We start from the raw sequence: 21,167 nt of genomic DNA, 5'->3' as shown, positions 1-21,167 counted from the left end.
TGCCCTAGGAAGGCCACATCTAGAGTTCTGGGTCTTATCCTGGGCTTTCCAGTTCAAGAGTCAGGCAACTACTGGAGAGAGTCCATTGAAGGCTGCAAGGATGCTGAGAGGCCTGGAGCAGCTCTGTGAGGGGCAAAGGCTGAGAGCCCTGGGGCTGAGAGCCTGGAGAAGAGCAGCCCCAGAGGGGATCTGATCAATGCTGATCAAAAGCTAAAGGGTGAGGGGCAAGAGGATGGGGCCAGACTCTTTTCGGTGGTGCCCAGTGACAGGACAGGGGGCAAGAGGATACAAAGTGGAACCTAGGAAGTTCCACGAGAAGCTTCTTCTGCTATGAGGGTGCTGGAGCCCAGGTTCAGGCTGCCCAGAGAGGTTGTGGAGTCTCCTTCTCTGCAGAGATTCCAAACCCACCTGGACGTTGTGGTCCTGAGCAGGCTGCTGTGGGTGCCCCTGCTGTAGCAGGTGGGGTGGGGTGGATGATCGCCAGAAGTGCCTCCCAGCCCCACTGCCATGGGGTTTGGGAATTCCGTGATCGTGGCATTATTTCTCCTTAAACTTTGCCATGTGGTGATGGGGGCCTGGGAGGAGCAAGTCATGGCTAGTGTGGGCAAGACTTGGTGCTTAGCAAGAGGACCGGGGGGGCACCCTGAGCCTGGCCGTGGCACTGGCTGGGTGCCTCTTGGTCAACTCTGGGTGGGAGGAAATCAGGATATCCCCTACACACAGCAGGGCAGCTACGGGAGGCTTTATGCTTCCCAGCGCCTTTTGTCCTTTCTTTTGTCCTTCCTTCACTCGGGTGGGCGAGCGTTGTCCATGCCAAGTGGCTGTGCCGTGGCTGTGGCTGTGCCAACGCCGACTGCTGCTGGTCCTGCAGCTCCACCGGCAGCCGGGGAGCGTTAGGACCCAGCAGTGCTGGTGACAAGTCTGGAGCAGCACTAGCGCAGAGTAGGCTCCATCAGCCGGGCTGGATTTCTGTGTATCCTCTAGTAAGAATCCTCATCCAGAAAAGGGCTTTCCCCCCTGCCTGTGCCAGCCGGCAGCGCCCGGCCGGGCACACCGGGGATGATTTGATGGGCAGGAACGTGAAGCGAGCTCTGCTGAATCCCTGCTGGCCATGAAGGGAGAGAATCAGCTACAAAGAATACATCTTTAAAATAAAGAGAGGAGCCAGCAAGCAGCATGGCCCAGAGCAAGAGACACACGTACAGCCGGGTAAGCTGCGGGGCAAACTTGCTGGCAAACTCCTGGTGCTGCTGGGAGGTGATCTGGTGCTGCATGGTGACGCTGGCGCAGGGGAAAACAGAGCTGGCGGCGTGCTGAAATGGAGATTGTGTTCCCTGGGCTTTCCTGGGCCTGGGATTTCATCTCCTCATGCCTGACTGTGTCTGTTGGGTGGAGGGGGGGTGGTTGGACACACAGGCTGCGTTCTGCCAGCCTGTGCTTTTGCTGGGAGTTAGGCTGCCTTTGCCGGGGATGGAGAGCAGGCAGGCAGGCAGGCCCCAGCTCGGGGCTTGCCGGTGGAGGAACCCTCCTGTGGCTCCTCAGCACAAAGCTTGGGGTTTGTTTTCCTTTCTGCAGCGTGGGTTGGGTTGCTTTTGGGTTTGTGTTTTTTTTTTTTCCTCCCCCTGTGCTTGTTTTCCAGGCTGCACGGTGAGGTGCTGAGCTTCCGAGTGCCTGACAACCATTTCCAGGTTTTACCGTATTGCAGTTAACCCTGGGCGGTGCGGCGGGCACGGCACCGGGCACAGCACCGGGCACCGGCCCTGCTGCCAGGCCGCGCTGCCCAGCTGCTGTCTTTGTCGCCTTGCTCCTGGCTGGTGTGGTGACAATTGTGTCCCAGACCCTTGCTGCTCTGGGGACTGTTTTCAATGTCTCTTTTACTTGCCAGCTTGGCGAGGGCTTTGTGACTCCAGAGGCAGGAGGGCTGCGCTTTGGCACAGCTGGAGGTGCAGACCCCTTCCTGCCACCGTCCCCATCACGCTGGGGTTGCATCCAGAACGGGGGCTGTCCCAGAATCGTCCATGGGGGTGTATGACCAGCCCTTGCTCTGCCAGCGTGGGCATGGGGCTTGTGTCACCACACCAAGCCCATCACTGGTGGGGTGTGTGTGGTTTGGCCCCCAGTTAAAGGGATTTTTGCTTTGGCTGCTGAACAGAGACAGGCTGAGGGCTGGTGATGACAGCCTGTGGCTGGGAAGTTGTTTTGCCCACTCTGTGCAGGGTCAAAGTGTGGAGATGTGCCTGCAGATGCTCCTCTGGGCTGGGAGGGGATGTCTGCGGTGGCTTGAAAGCTGCTGGAGCCTTCTGGACTCTGTGTCACCTGAACGTGGCTGTCATTAGTGTAGGGAGAAGAGGGAAGGAGCTGGAATCTCAGCTGAATCTTGGCAGCTCTGTCCTGCTCTCTGCATTCAGTGCTGGGCCCTCACTGCAAGGACACAGAGGTGCTGCAGTGTGGCCAGTCCAGAGAAGAGCAGTGAAGCTGGGGAAGGGTCCAGAGCACAAATCTTGTGAGGAGCAGCTGATGGACCTGGGGTTGTTCAGCCTGGAGAAAAGGAAGCTGAGACCTTCTGGCTTGCTATAGCTCCCTGAAAGGAGATTGGAGTCAGGTACAGGTTGGTGTCTTCTTTCAAGGAACAAATGACAGGAGAAGAGCAAACAGCCTCAAGTTGCCCCAGGGGAGGTTTAGGTTGAACATGAGGAACAGTTTCTTCCTCAGAAGGATTGTCAACGCCTGGCCCAGGCCACCCACGGCACTGGTGGAGTTCCCATCCCTGGAGGGTTTCAAAGCTGTGTAAATGTAGTGCTGAGGGCCATGATTTAGTGGTGATCTGGCAGTGCTGGGATAAGGGTTGGCCTTGATGAGCTTAAAGGTCTCTCTCAACCAAAGCAGTTCTGTGATTCTATGCTCAGACAACCATGAAGTGATTCCATGGGCTTTGGTGGGGCAGGATGGCAGCTCTGAAGAGCCCAACTGGCCTTTTGCTGCCAAGTGCACTTTGGTATCAGGCAGTACCACAGTGACCAACACTGCGCTGGGGCTGTTGCCGTGGTGACCATGCCAAGGGTTTTAGGGACATGGTTGTCCAGCAGTGCTGTGGGTGCTGTCATTGTGTTCAGAAACTCCCAAACCATCTGCATTTGATGTCTTACTTCTCAGCCTTGAGAAGGATGAATCCAGCACTGTGGTGGGCACTTCATCCTGGGCCATCTGCCAGTCCAGCAGTGGCAGACTTGCTCTGAATCTGCTGGATACAATGGCAGCTGCCTCTTCAGTGTCACCAGGTGATGGGTCTGCTCTTAATCCCAGGGTAATCCTCATCTGTCTGTAGGGTTTGGAGGTGACCAGGCTTGAAACAGAAGCTGGAACTATCTCCAAGTCTTTCCTTACTCCACCTCTTCAGTTTGAGGCCAGGAGTGTTTTAACCTGTGGTGGTGAATCTCACCATGGGAGCTTGTCAGACGTGGTTGCTGTGTATGAGATTTGCCTGAAACTTTTGATCTGTGCTGTGAGTGACACTTTGAGGTTCAGTTAGTCAGAACTGCCTGAGAGGGAGGTGTCCCCATGGAAGGAAGATGCTGAATGTTCCTTGGGTTGTTTGCTGTAACAGAGCAAAACGTGGAGACCATCGTGCTCAGACATCACTTGGTGGTGTCCCAAGTCACACTTGAGTCACACATCAAGTCCCTTGGAAATGTGTCTGTTTTTCAGTGACTGATCACCAATGTCTTCAAATAGCTGAGGAAATCCCAGAATGCCAACATAGTGGAGGTTGGAAGGGACCCTCTGCTGAAACAGACTCACTCAGGATCACAATGTATAAGGGGGTTTGGAATCTCTCCAGAGAAAGAGACTCCACAACCTCTCTGGGCAGCCTGCTCCAGAGCTCCAGCACCCTCACAGCAAAGAAATTTCTCTTCATGGAACATTCTGGGTTCCAGTTTATAGCCATTGCCCCTGGTCCTGTTCCTGGGCACCACTGGAAAGAGTTTGTCCCCATCCTCTTGCCCCCTACCCTTTAGCTTTTGCTGAGCACCATCAGATCCCTTCTGCGGCTGCTCTTTTCCAGCTCAGCAGCCTCAGGGCTCTCACCTTTTGCTCCTCAGAGGTGCTTCAGGCCCCTCAGCAGCTTTGTAGCCTCTGCTGGACTCTCTGCAGTATTTTTTTTTCAAACTGGGGAGCCCAGAGCTGGACCCTGTACTTCAGCTGTGGCCTTCCTAGGGCAGAAATGGTCTGTGAACATGTGCCATGCTTTAAGTGGTGGTAACAATGGGACAGTGCCAACTCTCAGTGGTGCCAGGCAGGCAGTTATGCAGAGCAAGGTCCTCTTTGGCTTGCTCCTTGCTCTGAGGATGTTTCTTCTCCAGCTGTGCTCTTATGTGCCCAGCTGGCAGGACAAGGAGCAACTCCGAGGTCCTCCCAGGCTGGATGAGCCTCCTGAGCCTCCTGCTCTGAGAGTGTCCTGCTGGGCACCGGTGCTGATGGCTGGTGTGGTGGGCCCATGAGTGGTGCTGATGGCTGGTGTGGTGGGCCCATGTTCCTGGCTGTTTCTGCTGCTCTTGGATCTCTGCTGCCTCCCTGTGTGCTGCCCTGGGGATCCCCTGTGGGGTTGGTCTGTGTGAGCAGGGGGACAGAACACAGCTGCTGCAGCTGGTGTCAGAGCACACGGATTTCTCATTTCATGTGAGGTAGCTGCTTAATGTCGTGTTTCTGGCTTTGGTGATGTCAATTATTTCACTCTGTGCACTTACAGAGAAGAATCCTGTACTGCAGATTTGGTCCTGGTGGGGGAAACTGGAGACATCTACCTGCCTTTTTTGATCTTCCCTCTGCAGAGCAGAGGCTCTTCTGATGCCAGGACTGAGTTGCAAAAGGCCTTCCAGGCACTGAGCTGTGTGGTGGCTTTATTTGCCTTTTCAGTGAGGACTGGGGTTAATTTTCTTCTGCTACCATGGCTTGATGGCATCTTAGAGTGGTTTGGTGCAGGAAAAGGTCTTATCTTCTAAACCAGTGCATGGGCAGGAGTCACGGTGGCAGGAAATCAGTGCTGGAGCATAAAGAATCATGACATGTCTTAAGGCAGAAGGAATCTTCAAGGCCAGGCTGGATGTGGTCTAGTGAATGGTGTCCCTGCTCATGGAACAGGGTTTGGAACTGGTTGGTCTTTAGGGTCCCTTCCAACCCAAACTGTTCTGTGATCTTGAAATCTCATCCAGTCCAACCCCACTGCAGCCAGCAGGGATATCTACAACTAGGGTAGGCTGCTCAGAGCCCTAGACAACCTGACCTGGAATGGTTCCAAGTGTGGGGCATCTACCACCTCTCTGGTCAGCCTGAGCCAGGGTCTCACCACCCTCAGTGTAGAACATTTCTTCCTTCTCTCTAGCCTGAATCTCCCTCTTTCAGTTTCTAACCATCATCCCTTGGCCTGTCATAGCAGGCCCTGCTCAAAAGTCTGTCCCCAGATATCACAAGTGAGATGTGGTGGAAATTCCTACCAGGACAGGGGCAGGTCACTTGTTAATCTGCACCCACTTGTTAGTGGTCTCTGCAGATGGTTGTGCAAGGAACAAAGATGCTCTGCCTGCTCTGTCTTGCAGAATTTGCCAGATGTGACCCAAAGAGCTTTGGTGGTTTAAAAATAGCAGGAAATTCTTTTTCTGTGTGAAGCCCCAGATCTGCTTCCCTGGGGAATTTCTGTGAGTGCTGGTGAGGAGGAGAGCAGTGCTGGGAGGCCAGCAGTACCCTCTGCTGCTGTGGCTCCATCAGCAATTGCCCTAGACTAGCCAGTCTGGCTTAGCAGGCTCCTCAACTCCAGCTCTGCTGGATGCCCTTTCCTTGGTGAGCCTCTGTCTGCAGCCACATCAAAACCCACTTGACAGACAGTGTGGGAAGGATCACTGGAAGAGGTTGGCAGTCAGTGGGTGAGAATCATAGAATGGTTTAGGTTGGAAGGGACCTCAAAGATCATCCAGTTCCAAATCCTCTGCTATAGGCAGGGACACCTCCCACTAGAAGAGGTCACTCAAGGCCTCATCCAACCTGGCCTTGAACACCTCCAGGGAGGGAGCATCCACAACCTCCCTGGGCAACCTGTGCCAGTATCTCACTATCCCCACTGTAAAGAACTTCTTCCTAATATCCAGTCTACATCTCCCCTCTGCCAGTTTAAACCCACTCCTCCTCATCCTGTCATTACAAGACCTTGTCAATAGTCCCTCCCCAGCTCTTCTGTAGGTCCCCTTCAGATACTGGAAGGCCACTCCAAGGTCTCCTCGAAGCCTTCTCTTCTCCAGGCTGCAGAGCCCCAGCTCTTGTAGCCTATCCTTATAGCAGAGGTGCTGCAGCCCTCTGAACATCTTCGTGGCCTCTTTGGGACTTGCTCCAACAGTTCCATGTTCTTCTTGCAAGAAGCTGCAGAGGAGGACATCAGGAACCTCCTGAATTGCCTTTGTGATCAGGAAATCTGCAGTGTGGAGCTGTGCTAGGTCCTGAAGCCCACTGTTTAAAAATCCAGGGGTTTTGGTTACTGCTGATACTTGCTTTTACTCCTGTTGCACTTTGGAAGGGAGGGAAGCAGGGAAAAGAAGTCGTCCCTCAGCCACCAGACTGCAGAGAGCTTGCAGCCCACAGCACCAAACGTGATGCTGCTGCATCAGGAAGGGTGAAATCAAAGAGTTTTGAGGCCACTTTCTCTGCTGCCACTCTCCAGACTGATGCTGTGGAACAAATCCGAAATCATTGACTGCTCGAATCACACCTTGGGTAGGACCTTGAGGATCATTTGGTCTAACCAGAGGGAAGCCTGTTCTGTTCACTTCCAACCAAAATGATTCTGTGCTCAGGGACTCTTTGTTTTGTCCCACTTGGTGCAGCTGAGAGGCTGCTTCATGCTCTGCTCCTCCTCGAACATCTCCCTGGCCTTTTTTTCTGCTGGTCCCTGCCCTGGCTGCCTCCTCAGTGGTGTGGTTGTGCTCTCCATATTCATTCTGGCACCAGTGTTTTGTTTCTGCTCTGCTTCGCTGGCTGTGCTCCTGTCCCAGCAGTGCTGTTGCAGGAGCACAGAAGTTACCTGAGAAATGTCCCACTGCCCAGAAAAGGAGGTGGAGGGGAGACTTTCTCAGGCTCTACAACTTCTTGAAAGGAGGTTGGAGCCAGGTGGAGGTCAGTTTCTTCTCCCAGGGAACAAGCGATAGAATGAGAGGAAATGGTCTCAAGTTGTGCCAGGGGAGGCTCAGGCTGGACATGAGGAATATTTTCTTCCCCAGAAGGGCTGTCAAAGTCTAGCCCAGGCTGCCCAGGGCAGTGGTGGAGTCCCCATCCCCAGAGGGGTTTTAAAGCCATGGAGATGTGGTGCTGAGGGCCATGGTATAGTGATGACCTTGCAGTGGTGGTTCCAGCAGCAGTAATTCAGGTCTCCATGTGTGCCAGCCAAGAACTTTCTGAACACCCCTAGTTCTCCATATGAACTGCAGCCACTGGAACCTCCTTTGGTGTCTGGCTGCTGTCTTGGGGTTTGTCTCCACGTCTGTCAGCCTCAGCTGCATTCTGCCACAGTGTGGGCTTGAAGGCCACCTTCTGTTCCCCTCTGGATAAAGAGTTCATTCTTATACTGAAACAGAGCCCAGCAACCATCAAACTGAAATATTTCATACCCAATGAACAGGCCTGGTGACAAAGGGAGTGATGTCAGTGCCAGCATGCCCTGTGTGAGACCTTTGTGAGGGCAGCCCTGGTTGGGCTGAGCTGCGGGACTTGAGCTTAGTGAGGCATCCGCACATTCCCCTGCCCTAACTGGGTCCAAAAGCAGTGGCCTTTTGCAGGCCATTTGGGGAGGGGCAGTTGGAGTAGGGTTACTTTGTAAGGAGTTAAAAAGATCGTCCAGGTCTAGTCATGAACCCAGCCCTTGCCAGGTCACCACTAAACCGTGGTCCTCAGCAGCTTGGCCACGATCTGATGGAGTGATGCATGCTGGAATTTAGATTGATGTTTATGATGAGGATGCTTCAAACTCCTCATGCTCACTGCAGGCAGTGGGCTGGATGGTCTTTAAAGATCCCTTCCAAATCCACTCGTGGGGTTGCTCTCCTCTCCCAAGGAACAAGTAACAGGCCAAGAGAAAACAACCTCCAATTGCACCAGGGCAAGTTTAGGTTGGATATGAGGAGCAATTTCTTTGCCTTGAGGGTTGTCACGACCTGGCCCAGACTGCCCAGGAATGGAGCTTCCATCCCTGGATGAGTTTCAAACTGTGGGGATGTGGTACTGAGGGACATGGCTTAGTGGTGACCTGGGTTAAGGTTGGACTCAGTGATCTGAAGAAATGCAGTTGGTGGTCGTTTTGTGTCTCTCAAACACTGAAGAGGAGCAGCTGATGGTGGTTTTGCTGGGGTTTGTGATTCCTTTTGGCAGATGTAATGCAAGGACTTACTTTTGCTGGCTCCTGAACAGAAAGCAATGATGGAGGTGGATGGGGGCTGATCCCAGGGCTGTGGGTAGCCCCACAGGGCTTGAGGGGACTGGAAGGGAGTGAGACCTCAACATCCAAGCTGTGACTCTGTCTGTCTGTCCATCCCTGCTGTGTTTAACCCTCTGTGTCTCCCCTTTCTGCTGCAGGCGTCCAGCACCGGCCCCAGGATGAGCGTGGAAGCCAGCAGCAAGCCCCTCAAGGTGGGCTCCAGGGTTGAGGTCATCGGGAAGGGGCACCGCGGCACCGTGGCTTATGTGGGTGCCACGCTTTTTGCCACGGGGAAGTGGGTCGGTGTCATCCTGGATGAAGCCAAGGGCAAGAACGATGGCACCGTGCAGGGCAAGAAGTACTTCACCTGCGAGGAGAACCATGGCATCTTCGTGCGCCAGTCCCAGGTACGCTGCTCTCCTGCCACCGCCCGCTGCGGCGCCGCTTGGGTCCCTCTGAGCCCGGCCTGGGGTGCATAAAAGCAGTTTCCTTTGCTGCCAGACTCAGAGCTGTGCCAGTGTCTCACCACCCTCTTGGTGAAAAACTTCTTCCTAACATCCAGTCTGAACCTACCCGCTTCTACTTTTGCTCCATTCCCCCCAGTGCTAGCACTACCTGACAACCTAAAAAGTCCCTCCCCAGCTTTCCTGTAGCCCCCTTCAGATGCTGGAAGGCCACAATGAGGAGCCACTGAGAGGGGATTTAATAAATGTTTACAAATATCCAAGGGCTGGGGGTCAGGGGTGGGGGGACAGGCTCTGCTCACTTGCTCCCTGCAATAGGACAAGGATGGAAGCTGCAGCACAGGAGGTTCCAGCTCTACACAAGGGGGAACTTGTTGACTGTAAGGGTCCTAGAGCAGTGGCACAGGCTGCCCAGAGAGGCTGTGGAGTCTCTTTCTCTGAAACCTTTCAAGGCCTGTCTGGATGTGTTCCTGTGTGCTCTGGCACGGGGTTGGACTCACTGATCTCCTTGCATCCTTCCAACCCCTGACCTCCTGTGAGCCTGTGAATGAGGCCTCTTAGGAGCCTTCTCTTCTCCAGACTGAACAACCCCAATTCTCAGCCTGTCTCCACAGGAGAGATGCTCCAGCCCTCTGATCATCCATGGGGCCCTTCTCTGGGCACAGTGTCACAGTGAGAGACATTCAGGTTCTCCATTCCTTTTGCTATGAAATGACTGGGTTGAGTTCCACCTGGTAGCATCTTATCAGCAGAGTGATAGGATCCTAAGATAGGTTAGGTTGGAAAAGACCTTTGAGATCGTTACAGTCCAACCTTTAACCCAGCACTGATGGGTCACCACTGAACCATGGCACTCAGCACCAAATCTCCATGACTTTGAGATCCCTCCAAGAATGGGGACTTCACCACTGCCCTGGGCAGCCTGGGCCAGGCTTTGACAACCCTTTTGGGGACAAAATTGTCCCACAACAGCACATTTTGTGCCTGATGGGGAGCTCCAAGACCACACAAACCAGAAACTGCCACTGACACCTACAGATTCCTATTATTTTTAAACTGAACTTTCAGGCTTGAGGTTGAGACAGAATGGAGAGGACCAATACTTGTCTGCAGCAGCCTAGGTGATGCTGATCTTCTGAGGTGGAGGATGGTTCTCACAAGCAATCTAACCCTTTCCCACCTTGTTTTCTGCATGTATCAAGCAAAGATATGTTGGAAAATAGTTAACAGAGAGAAAATCCTAAACCCTTAGATAGCTTCAGGTGGCTCAAACCTGGAGGTGTTCCTGCCTCTGCCTCCTGGGCTGCTCTGGTAAGCTGGGCAAACGAAACAACCCCAACCAAACCCTGCTCTACTGCGTTCTGAGTCACTGAAGCTGCTTGATTTGTTGGAAGAGCTCTTCTCTTATGAAGAGAGAGTTTTAAATCAGCCTTTGCTAAGACCACATGAAGACCAAAGCTGCTGTCAGTAGCTGAACCTGCTGTCAGAGCAGGGTTTTTGAGTTGGTAGCTCTGCAGAGTGTCTGTGGAGCTGTTAGAGATATTTGGGGCTCTCAAACCCTGAGTTTTGATTTTTTTAATTCCCTGTGGTAATAAACAGTCTGAAGCCTGTGGAAGGAGAGTGGTTGGGTAGGTGAGCTTGAGCTGTGCAAAAAAATTGCAGTCAGCTCTGTCTGCCCCTGCCTCTAGCAGAGGCCTGTTTGCTGGTCACACTTTGCTTTGTTTTTTTTGGTGATAATAGTGGGTTTGCTTTTTCCAGATCCAGATCTTTGAAGATGGAGCTGATACAACATCCCCAGAAACACCAGAATCAGCTGCCTTGAAAGTCCCCAAAAGAGGTACGTCTGGTCTGGGGAACCCCAACACCTTATCTGTCCCGTGGTCAGGACCAGATGAGGTACCACTGTTGAGCAGGGAGTTCCCACACTGGGGAGGTGGGTGCAGATCTTGAGGGGTGACAGTGGCTATCCCAAGGCCCTGTCCCTGTGTTGGGTGTGCCAGGCCTCCATCCCCATGTCACATGTGCCAGGGCTTACCTTTAAGATCGTCAAGTCCAATCCTTAGCCCAGCACTTCCAGGTCACCACTGGACCACGGCCCTCAGCATCACATCTCCATGGCTTTGAAACCCCTCCAGGGATGGGGATTCCACCACTGCCCTGGGCAGCATGGGCCAGGGTTTCACAACCCTTTTGGGGATGAAATTGTTCTGTCCAACATAAATTTCCTTGGGCACAACTCGATGCAGATTCCTCTCATCCTGTTGCTTGTTCCCTGGGAGAAGAGACCAACCCCCACCTGGCTTGAACCTCCTTTCGAGGAGGTGTAGAGAGACAGAAGGTCTCCTCTCAGCCTCCTTTTCTGCAGGCTGACCGGCCCCAGTTCCTTCAGCTGCTCCTCTCAAGATTTGTGCTCTAGACCCTCACTGTGGGGTCTCACTGTGAGCCCAGGCAGGCAGGTTTGGTGCTGGCCCTGCTGCTGCTCAGTGGCAGGCTGTGGGTGCTGGGCTGTGGCTGCCTGCCAGGGGTTTCCATGGGAACAGCAGTGCCAGCTGCTGCAGTCTGACTGCGGTGGGTGGCGCAGACATTGCTTCCCTTTGGGTCCAACTTCTTCCTCTCCCAGACTGGTAGAGGGCTGAGAGGTGTGCAGTGAAGGTGGTTCCTGGTTCTTATTTGTGAGATGCTTGTGCAGCACCTGCTGTTGGGGTGATCAGTGGCACAGTTGGAAACCACAGAGTCATAAACTGGTTTGGGTTGGGGAGACCTTCAAAAGCCACCTACTTCAACCACCCTGCAGGGAGCAGGGACAAGTTCAAGTAGATCAGGTTGATCAGGATCACAGAGTCCAGGTAAATTTGGAATCCCTGCAGAGAAGGAGACTCCACAGCCTCCCTGGGCAGTCTGAGCCAGGGCTTCACTCTCACAGCAAAAGAAGTTTTTCTTCATGTTCAAATGGAACCTCCTGAGTTCCAGTTTGTACCCAATGCCCCTTGCCCTGTCCCTGAGCACCACTGACAAGAGTCTGTCCTCATCCTCTTGCCCCCACACTTTAGCTGTTCCTGAGCATTGCTCAGATCCCCTCTGGGACTGCTCTTCTCCAGGCTCTACAGGCCCAGAGGTCTCAGCCTCTCCCCCTCACAGAGATGCTCTGAGTCCCTTCAGCATCTTTGTAGCCTCATGTGGACTCTGTGCAGTAGCTCCCTGTCTTTCTTGAACAGAGGAGGAACAGAGGATCCAGTACTCCAGATGTGGCCTCACTGTGATTAGGGCTGTGGATTCCCAATGTTGGGAGTTTCCCTGGGATGAGATGGAGAGCAGAGCTGTGGCTGACTGTTCTGGGAGTGTTTCTGCATGCTCTTCTGTACATGTACCTTGTGCTAGTGCAGATTCCACACACAGAGTGGGATGAAGCTATGTATTGTGCTGCCTGAGGGGTCTCTGGAGCTGTATTTCTGTTGCTACTGATGTTAGATGCCCGTTTGGCATCCAGCTCTGGTCATGTGGACTTCCAGGCTGCTGTGCACTTCCTTCTAAACACTCTGATGGTGACTCAGGTTCCCTGAATTGCAGTAACTCAGCTCAGGAGAAGCAGCAGAGCCTGACCTAGTTCTGACACACGTGTTTGAGCCTTTGGCTTCCTCAGGCTCTGCCAGCAAGCGTAATAAGGGAGTCCCTGTTCCCTCAGCCCATGCCCCGCTGTGCCACCTCTGCTTCCTGCTTCACCCCGCTCCTTGCTGCCCTCAGAAGGTGTCAGGAACTCTTTTCTTTGGGCTGCAGACACTATGTATGCAGGTCACACCCTCCCCAGGCTCACTGTGCTGTTTCTGTTTTCCTTTGCAGATTCCCTGGACGCTGCCAAAGCCAGCAAACTGGTGAGTGCTGGGCTGAGATATTCCCCAGGCTCCAAAACACATCCCCTTTGTGAGCTGCAAGTAGTGGAAGAGGCAGGAGTGAACATCCTGTTCTGTGACTTCCCATTCACTTTTATCACTTCTAGAAGCTCCATTTTTTCAGCCTTGTGGGCACCCCCTCCAGATCACCCTCCCTCCAAACACACAAAGGACAAGATTTTGCCAGCCTGTCTCTTCCTTACTCCCTTTCATTCCAAGGCTGCAATAAAAATGCCCCTGGTGAAGCAGATTTCATCTAGAAGCTGTGGAAGCAGGGCTGTATGAAAAGTAATTGTCAAATGATGACCAGAAATCACGAAGATAGTGAGGAGTAACCCCCAGAGCAGCTTCCTGTGTCACAGATTTTTTTTACCTCAGTTCAGTGAATATTGCATCATTAACCCCCTGCACACCTCGAGGCTGCTCCCCCTTCACTGGCAGCCCTGAGATCCTGCAAGAAGAATGTTCCATGTTCCTTGAGATCTCTGAAATGTGCTTTCTCTGGCTTGTGCGTGTGGCTGACAGAGAAGTGTTCCATTCCTCCTATGCTATGCCATGTAGCTCTAAGGCTTCTTGTTCGTTCCCAACCAAGGTGGACTTGTAGCTACTTCAGAGACCTCTCGTGTGAAGTCAGCAGGTGGCAGCTCTCATGCCAGCAGGGTTTTGATCTGAGTGACACGCACAGTGCTGTTGGTGAGCACAAGCAAAGGAAAGAGGAAGACTTTGCCATTTTGTGTTACCAATTTGAGTTGTCCTGACCCATTCAGTTCCTCTAGTACAAGGTGGCTGTGGTGGCAGTTCAGGAGCTGTCCTGGTTTTTAAGAAGAAGCAAAGCTTTAGCTCTGAAAATCAGGCATTGCATGACCTGGAGACTTTTAATACCAAGTGGACATGGGTGAGTGGACTTGGCAGAGGAGGTAGCTACAGCCTTCCTTCTAAGTGGCATCAAGTGCAGGTTCTGGGATGATTCTTTCTGCTCACCAGTACTTCAGGAGGTGTTCCCTGTTCAAAGAACTACAGTTGGAGGTCATGGCTCTAGGAAGAAAAAGGCATTTTGAGGTTTTGTAACCAGGAATCCATAAATGAGGTCATGTTGTGTCCAGATAGGATGGATATTCCCTAAGGAATAGAGGACTGGAGAAGGTACCCCTCTCCAAATGCTTCTGACCCCAGAGGAGCAAAATTAAGTAGGTAATTCAGGTTAAAACCCCCGGATGGCCATGGTAGTGCTTGGTGCCTGTAGGCTTGTGAGTGCTTTGGGAAGTCTGTCAGGGACAGGCTGGTCCATCCTGCTCATCTGTAGGCTTGTGAGTGCTTTGGGAAGTCTGTCAGGGACAGGCTGGTCCATCCTGCTCATCTGTAGGCTTGTGAGTGCTTTGGGAAGTCTGTCAGTGACTGGCTGGTCCATTCTGCTCACCTGTAGGTTTCTGAGTTCTTTGGGAAGCTTTTCAGGGACGGGTGGGTCCATCCTACTCATCTGTAGGCTTGTGAGTGCTTTGGGAAGTTTTTCAGGGACAGGCTGGTCCATCTTGTGCATGGTCAGCTGTGGGACAGCAAAGAGCTTATCTGGAGAGAAGAGGCCTCTGTGTGTTATGTGACACCTGTGGTTGGGTGTTAGGGCACCTTTGTGAGCCTGCTGTCCTGCTGTGAAGGTTCAGATAATGACCAGGAATGGGAGGACTCATCCCCGCGTTGCTGCTGGGCCGTGTGTGGGTCCTGCTTACGCCATGCAGTGTTGGCATCTGGCCACAGCTGGGGATGGGTGATGGACCAGCACTGGGGTCAGCCATGCTCAGGTGCTCAGGAACTGGCTGCCCAAGCAGAGGGTGAAGGAGAGATCCCCCCCCAACCCTGAAAGGGCTTTGGAAGATTTCTTGCTGTGTGGGGTATTACTTTCCTGATGGGATCAGCCTTTTCCACAGCAAGGCTCTGGCATCAGCAGCACCTTCTCCCCTGGTGAAGTCTGCCTGTGATGTGTAATGTTTGCTCTCCTGCTTTAATGATAACCTGCAATTAGTTCATGAGTTGCTGGGGTCTGTGCAAAGGAAAAAAAAAAAGCAAGCTCCAGAGCAGTGATGAGCAGTGGCAGGAGGAGAAGTGATGGAATCAGTGCTCATTTAGTGCAGGATGGGTTGTGGGGGAAACAGAAAGTCTAGAATGTTGCCTACAGAAAGAGGAAGGGCTGATGGGTACAGAGGCAGGCTTGAATTTGGCATTTCCTCACTTCTGAGTGACAAGAGTGAAACCCCAGGTTCAGTACTGAGCAGACCTCCTGGCCATAAGAAACACTTGGTTGGGTTTTGTTTCTGCTCAAGGGAATTTGGTGCTGGCCACCGATGGAAGCAGAAGGTATTGGTGGATGGAGCTTGGTACTGCTCTGGGCTGGGGATGCTGCTGCCTGATGTGCTGCCGTGTTCTGGAGTACCCAGGCTGGTTTATCCTTATGGAAAACACTGGAGCTCAAAATGAACACCCTGCCACCTTCCAGACAGTGTTGGAGGTGTGCCCAGCTCCTGCAGGTGACCTGAGTGGTGCCACCACGATGGACACACAGAGATTTATCTTCTGCCCCTTGTGAGAGCAGCAGGCGAAGTTTGCTTCCCAGGATTCTGCTGCTCCTCCCAGGAGCTGCTGCATAGACATGGACAAGGGGTGCTGGAAAAGTGCTTTGAGCCACTTTACCAGCATTTCAGCCCAAACTGGAGGAGGTTTCCAGCCTGCTTTGGGTGAAATGTAATTTCTTACGGGCACAAATGTAAGCTTCTGTGAGAAATCATTCTCAGGGCAGCAGGCAATGCAGGGCTTTACTTTGGTGTCATCAAGAATTGCATTTTGAAAGCAAAAATGCTTTGGTACTGGTGAGCTGTGAGCAGCCTGTGTGACCTGGGGGGGTGTAGAAGTGCACCCACAAAACACATGGAAAATCACACACTTGGATCCTGCCCCTTCTTCCCTTGGCACTGCCTGATCCAAGGGGAGCGGTGTGTGTGAGAGGTGGGGTTGGGATGGGAGCCTTCCTACTCAGACATCCCTAAGCACATCGGTCAACTCTTCTTTCCAAGTGCTGGTGGCCACCAGTCACTCCCTTCTGTTTTCCTTGGACTGTGTCCTGGCACCTGAAAAGATCCTGTGCTGGAGCAGAGGAAGGTGAAGCAAACACACTGGAGTAAAGCTCCTAAACAAGAGAGGCTTTGAAACAAGCCCTGGGTTCTGCTTTCCTCTCTTTAGCAGTTGTTTAAATTCGCCTTGAATGCATTCTCCTCTCTGATGGTCTCTCTTCAGAGCTGAGGCCTGTTTTCCTGGTGAGCAGCTGGCTCTGGGAGTGGCTGTGTGGGAGCAGGCAGCAGATGCTGCTCTCTGCTCTCGCTCTGCTGGGAGCTCTAACTCTGTGCTCTTTTATTCCCTCTTCATGCAGCGTGGAGCGAAACCCAAAAAGGTGCTGCTTTTATGACACTTAATCCATGTCTTGCCAAGTCCCCAGGCCGCATGAAGCCCTCCAGTGCATTCCAGCTCATTGTCACTCATTGCTGCTCTCCTCCATCACGCCGTTGCATGTTTGCTCGCTGCATGTGCTCCCCTTCACCTTGCCCAGCTTGCTCCCAGGTCAGTGCAGCCCCAAGCCAGGGCTCCCCAGGCAAGACCACAGCTTGATCAGAAGAGGCTGCACTGTGGGATTGTGGTTCAAGGGAGGTAGGGAGGCCTGCAGCCCAACTTTGTGCTCAGCTTGGAGGTTTTCTGCTCTTCTAGTTAACCACAGTGGAGTTTTCAAGCTGGTGCTGGGTGCTGGTCACTGTGAAGCCAGCCGTGACTTGGGCTGATCTCCAGCAGCGTGGACACAAGGGACAGGGAGGGGATTCTGCTCCTCTCTGCTGAGGCGCCCCCTGCAGTGCCAAGGACAGCTCTGGAGTCCTCAGCACAGACAGGGACCTGTTGGAGTGGGGCCAAGGGAAGCCACAGCAATGATGTGAGGGCTGGAAGGATTCTGCTGTGAGGCCAGGCTGGGAGAGTTGAGATTGTTCAGTCTGGAGAAGAGAAGACTCTAGGGAGACCTTCTTGTGGCCTTTCAGAGCTTAAAGGGGGCTGTGATGAAGCCAGGGACAGACATAAAGCAGGGCCTGTTGTGACAGGACAAAGGGTGATGGTTTGAAACTGAAAGTGGGAGATTCAGACTGGATTTACACTGAGGGTGGTGAGGCCCTGACTGAGATTGTGTGGCTGATACTTTGTGGTTGGAACCATTCCAGGTCAGGTTGTTTGGGGTTCTGAGCAACCTGCTTTAGTTGCAGACGTCGCTGCTGGCTGCAGGGTATTGGACTGGATGACTTTAAAGGTCCCTTCCAGCCGAAGCCAGTCTGTGATTCTGTTCTATACCTGTGAGCTGTGCCCAGCATTGTCCTGCACATCTGCCTGGAGTTCACATCTGTAAGTTGTGGACACCAGAGGAGCCAGCCCAGGTATTGCTGCTTCTGCCACCTGACTGACTGTCACAGCTCAGCCCAGTTTTCCCTGCTTCCCTCTCTCTCTTTTCCTTAATTCACATTTTATCAGGCCACAACCAGCTGGTTTGTCACATTTGCCAAAGCCAAACATCTTTTGTATTGCTCATTACCAAGGGCAACTGAAACTACAAAGGTCTTGGCAAAGAATCATCATGTCTGTAGGCTTTGGGGAACTGGGGTTGTTCAGTCTGGAGAAAAGGAGGCTGAGGGGAGACCTTCTGGCTCTCTGCAGCTCCCTGAAAGGAGGTTGGAGGCAGGTGGGAGTTGGTCTTTTCTCCTGAGGAACAAGTGACAGGGCAAGAGAAAGCAACCTCAGGTTGCACATAGGTCAGGTTTAGGTTGGACATGAGGAACCAGGGCAGGTTTAGGGTGGACATGAGGAGCACTTTCTTCCCCAAAAGGGTTGTCAAGACTGCCCAGGGCAGTGGTGGAGTCCCCATCCCTGGAGGGGTTTCAGAGCCACGAAGATGTGGTGCTGAGGGCCATGTGGTGACCTGGCAGTGCTGCGTTCATGGTTGAACCTGATAATCTTAAAGATCTGTTGCAATCAGAACTTTTCCATGACTCTGTGAACATTTTTCTGCCTTGGGAATCTTGCCAAGAGAAGAGCAAAGCTGACCACTTGAGACATGGAACAGGCAAAAGAGAGAAAGCAGTACCGTACCTGCTGAGTCCTTGGTGGTGTCTTGAGTGGATCTTTTCGTTTTGACCTGGGGGTGAAAGGATGATCCCAACAGCAGCATTTATCCCTGGGAGGTCCACAGGTGAGCAATGCAGAAGCACAAGGAGAAGCTCCGAGGAACTGCAGATGAGCAATCCAGAATGGCTGTTCCTGGATGTCTCCTCCTCCTGACCCCTCTTATCTGAGCTCTCCACCTGCCTCAGGCTTTGCTTGCAGCTCTCACTGCAGTGCCCAGCTCCCAGTCAGTGCTGCTGCTCCACAGGAGCTCTGACCTGCCTTCTGTTTGTCCTTCCCTTGATGGGAAGGGGAGAACTCCTCCTTTTGGATGCTGTGTGTCTTTAGTTGCCCATCCCCATGGTCTGCAGGCAGTTGGGCTGATGGCAGGTTCCATATGTGCTGCCATCTGCTCCCAGCTTCAGCTGCTGCTGTTAGTGGCAGGGGTTGTGTGACAATAGCTGCTCAGAGAACCCCTCCTGGCCGGACGGGGACATCACAGCTCTTCTCAGAGGGACAGGTCAGTGCTGTGGTTTTGCTGGTGTCACCTCAGATTTCAACTGGTTTGCCTTTTAACAAACTTGGCAGCTCTCCTCCCCTCTCCTCGCTGCTCCTGCCCTTGCACGCATGGAGCTCGCAGCCCCGCTGGTGTGATCACAAAGTACCTAACGTGATTAGCAGATAAATCCCAGCTCAGCAGCTTAAGGTGGCTCTTTGCATGTTAAATATAGCCTGACATCGTATGGAGAGACTTTTGTGTGCCAGATGGGCCTTAGCCTCCCAGCTCTTGCCCCTCTCAGCTTGCTCGGCTTTGTCTCAGCTCACTGAGAGCAGTGACGTAGGATCTCCTGCCATGGAGGTAGTCGTGGCTCTGCCAGCCTTTGCTTTTGGTTGTGTGGAGTATGCAGTTGGCATGGGTGGCTGTGGGGCTTCAGGGAAGGATTGAGTCATCTCTGGGGCTGCCCCAAGCTGGAGGCCCCTCTTAGCTGTGACATGGTGCAGGGTGTTGGATGTGTCCTCGTTGCTCCTGCAGGTATCTTGTGTGCCTTAGAATGATGGATTTGGTGAGGTTGGAAAAGACCTTGAAGGTTGTTGAGTCCACTAACCCAGCACTGCCAGGCCACCACTAAACCCTTAGCACCACATCTCCACGGCTTTGAAACCCCTTCAGGGATGGGGACTCCACTACTACCCTGGGCCTTGACAACCTTTCAGGGAAGAAATTGTTCCTCGTGTCCAACCTAAACCTGCCCTGGCACAACTTGAGGCTGTTTCCTCTTGTCCTACGGGGAGGACAGCCTTGCTGTCCCTCTGCAGAGTGCCAGGGCTGCTCCAGCAGCCTCTGCTGCCCTGGTCGTTTGCTGTGCTGGTCATTAGCTGGGTCGTGTGGCAGCCGGTTCCATGCAGCAGCAGCAGAGCTCTTCAGCCAGGTGCTGAGGGCAGGGGGCAGTCTGCCTCCAGATGGTTTCTTTTTAGAGCAGGGAGGCCAACCCAAGCCCTTTCAATCCTTTCAAGGAAGGAATGATCCGATTAGCTCATAAAACCTGAAGATGTCCCCCGGAGAGCACTGAGTGGACCTGGACACTGCTCTGTGCATGGCTGGTGTCCCTCTTGGCCACTCTCAAGCTGTTGTGGCTGTTCTCCCTGCCTCAGTGGGGGGGAACTGGCAGCAGCATGGGGGTTCTGTGGCTGTTCCTCAAAGGCTGGAGTAGGGAACCTGTGGAGCTGAGCAGTTTCTGGCGCCACAAGCTGGTGGCACCAGGCAAATGAGGCAGGCTTAACCCCAGCAGCAGCACAGGCTGCAGTGAGACTCAGCAAGCTTCTTATCTGCCGTGTGCTGAGAGCTGCTGGCTGCTTGGTGTGGCTCCCAGATCACTGCCTTCTTACATGTCGTTGAAGGGTTTCCAAGCATAGCTCTCCAGAGTCCCACACTAGGCTTTTCCTGTCCCTAAACTGTATTTTATCCTTGTGCTTCTGAGAGGTGTGCTGGGAGAGGGGCTGGGATGAGAGCCCTGGAGCTGTTGAGCCTGGAGAAGAGCAGCCCCAGAGGGCATCTGATCAATGCTGATCAATAGCTGAAGGGTGGGGAGCTACAGGATGGGGTCAGATGCTTTTCAGTGGTGCTCAGTGACAGGACAAGGGGCAACAGGCCACAAATTGGAACCCAGGAGGTTCCATGAGGAAAAACTTGTTAGCTGAGAGGGTTTTGGAGTCCTGGAGCAGGCTGCCCAGAGAGATAGCGGAGTCTCCTTCTGTGGAGAGATTCCAGACCCCCTTGGACATTGTGATCTTGGGCAGCCTGTCCTAGGTGACCCTGCTGTAGCAGAGGATTTGGACTAGATGATGTCCAGAGATCCCTTCTAACCCCCACCGTGCTGGGATTCAGGGATTCTGTGCAGTCGTGGGGCAGGTCTGAGCTGCATGGAGCTGTCTGCAGCAGAGTGCTGCAGTGTCTGAACTCCTGAACTGCTTTAGCTGGTTAACTTCTGAAATCTGCCAGGTCACCTTAGTGCTTCGCCTCTGAGAAGCTGCCTAAACTCTTCCCCTTGGCTCTTGGCCTGGATATTTGGCAATCTCTCTGCTCATTAGACCTTTATCTGCCTCGTTTTGATAAACTCCTGTGGGACCAGAGGCATTTTCTTGAGGACAATCTTTTTTTTTCAGCCTGTCATGCAGAGTAAGTCCCAGAGGTCAGTGTCACCAGAGCTGGGTATGACTTCATGCTGGAGACACCAATCTGCCTTCAGTGTTTATCTCCTTCCCTCGTTGTTTATCTTCTGTAGCTGTTTAAAATGGCCAAGTTTCTTTCTTTTTGCACTTCAGGAATTTTCAGAGGTTGAAGCAGCCTCTTGTGTTGTCTGAACTCACCTCTGTGACACTTCTCAAGTCCTGCTGGCAGGTTGCCTGGGGACCCTGCTGTGTTTGGTAGAGCTTGCACATCTTTGCGGTGCAGCTGAAGCAGGAGAAGGAGCATTTGTCCCTGCTCTGGTGGAGAAAGCACAGGCTGCTTCATGGAGTGCCCATCACTGTCTCCTGGTTTCCCCAGCAGATGCCCAAGTCTGACACAGCAGTGGTGGGGTGAAAGGCCTCAACACAGAGAGGTTTGGTCACTGGGCTCTGTGGTGAGTGTTTGGCAGGGGTTGACCACCATTGTCTTCTGCAGCAGGAGGGGTTGGAAGGTACTAACCT

At 53.1% G+C, this 21,167-nt stretch overlaps 1 protein-coding gene across 7 annotated transcripts in view; it reads left to right on the top strand.

Moving 5' to 3' along the window:
- DCTN1 (dynactin subunit 1) overlaps positions 1 to 21,167 on the top strand; it is a 61,723-nt gene that overhangs the window by 5,634 nt on the left and 34,922 nt on the right. For 3 of the 7 annotated variants that reach the window (XM_064151261.1, XM_064151260.1, XM_064151259.1), the window contains exons 1-5: positions 948 to 1,209; positions 8,611 to 8,859; positions 10,675 to 10,753; positions 12,754 to 12,785; positions 16,219 to 16,239. In XM_064151261.1, coding sequence (XP_064007331.1) covers positions 1,177 to 1,209; positions 8,611 to 8,859; positions 10,675 to 10,753; positions 12,754 to 12,785; positions 16,219 to 16,239 — 414 coding nt within the window. In that variant the 5' untranslated portion in view covers positions 948 to 1,176. Of the gene's footprint in view, positions 1 to 947; positions 1,210 to 8,610; positions 8,860 to 10,674; positions 10,754 to 12,753; positions 12,786 to 16,218; positions 16,240 to 21,167 lie in introns of those variants that run through there. The other 4 variants (XM_064151264.1, XM_064151262.1, XM_064151263.1 and 1 more) reach the window with 3 other exon arrangements.

The sequence above is a fragment of the Pogoniulus pusillus genome, chromosome 11 (assembly GCF_015220805.1).
Source record: "Pogoniulus pusillus isolate bPogPus1 chromosome 11, bPogPus1.pri, whole genome shotgun sequence".
Taxonomy (NCBI): domain Eukaryota; kingdom Metazoa; phylum Chordata; class Aves; order Piciformes; family Lybiidae; genus Pogoniulus; species Pogoniulus pusillus.
The sequence above is the reverse complement of the archived record's forward strand: the minus strand, read 5'-3'. Positions and strand labels throughout refer to the sequence as shown.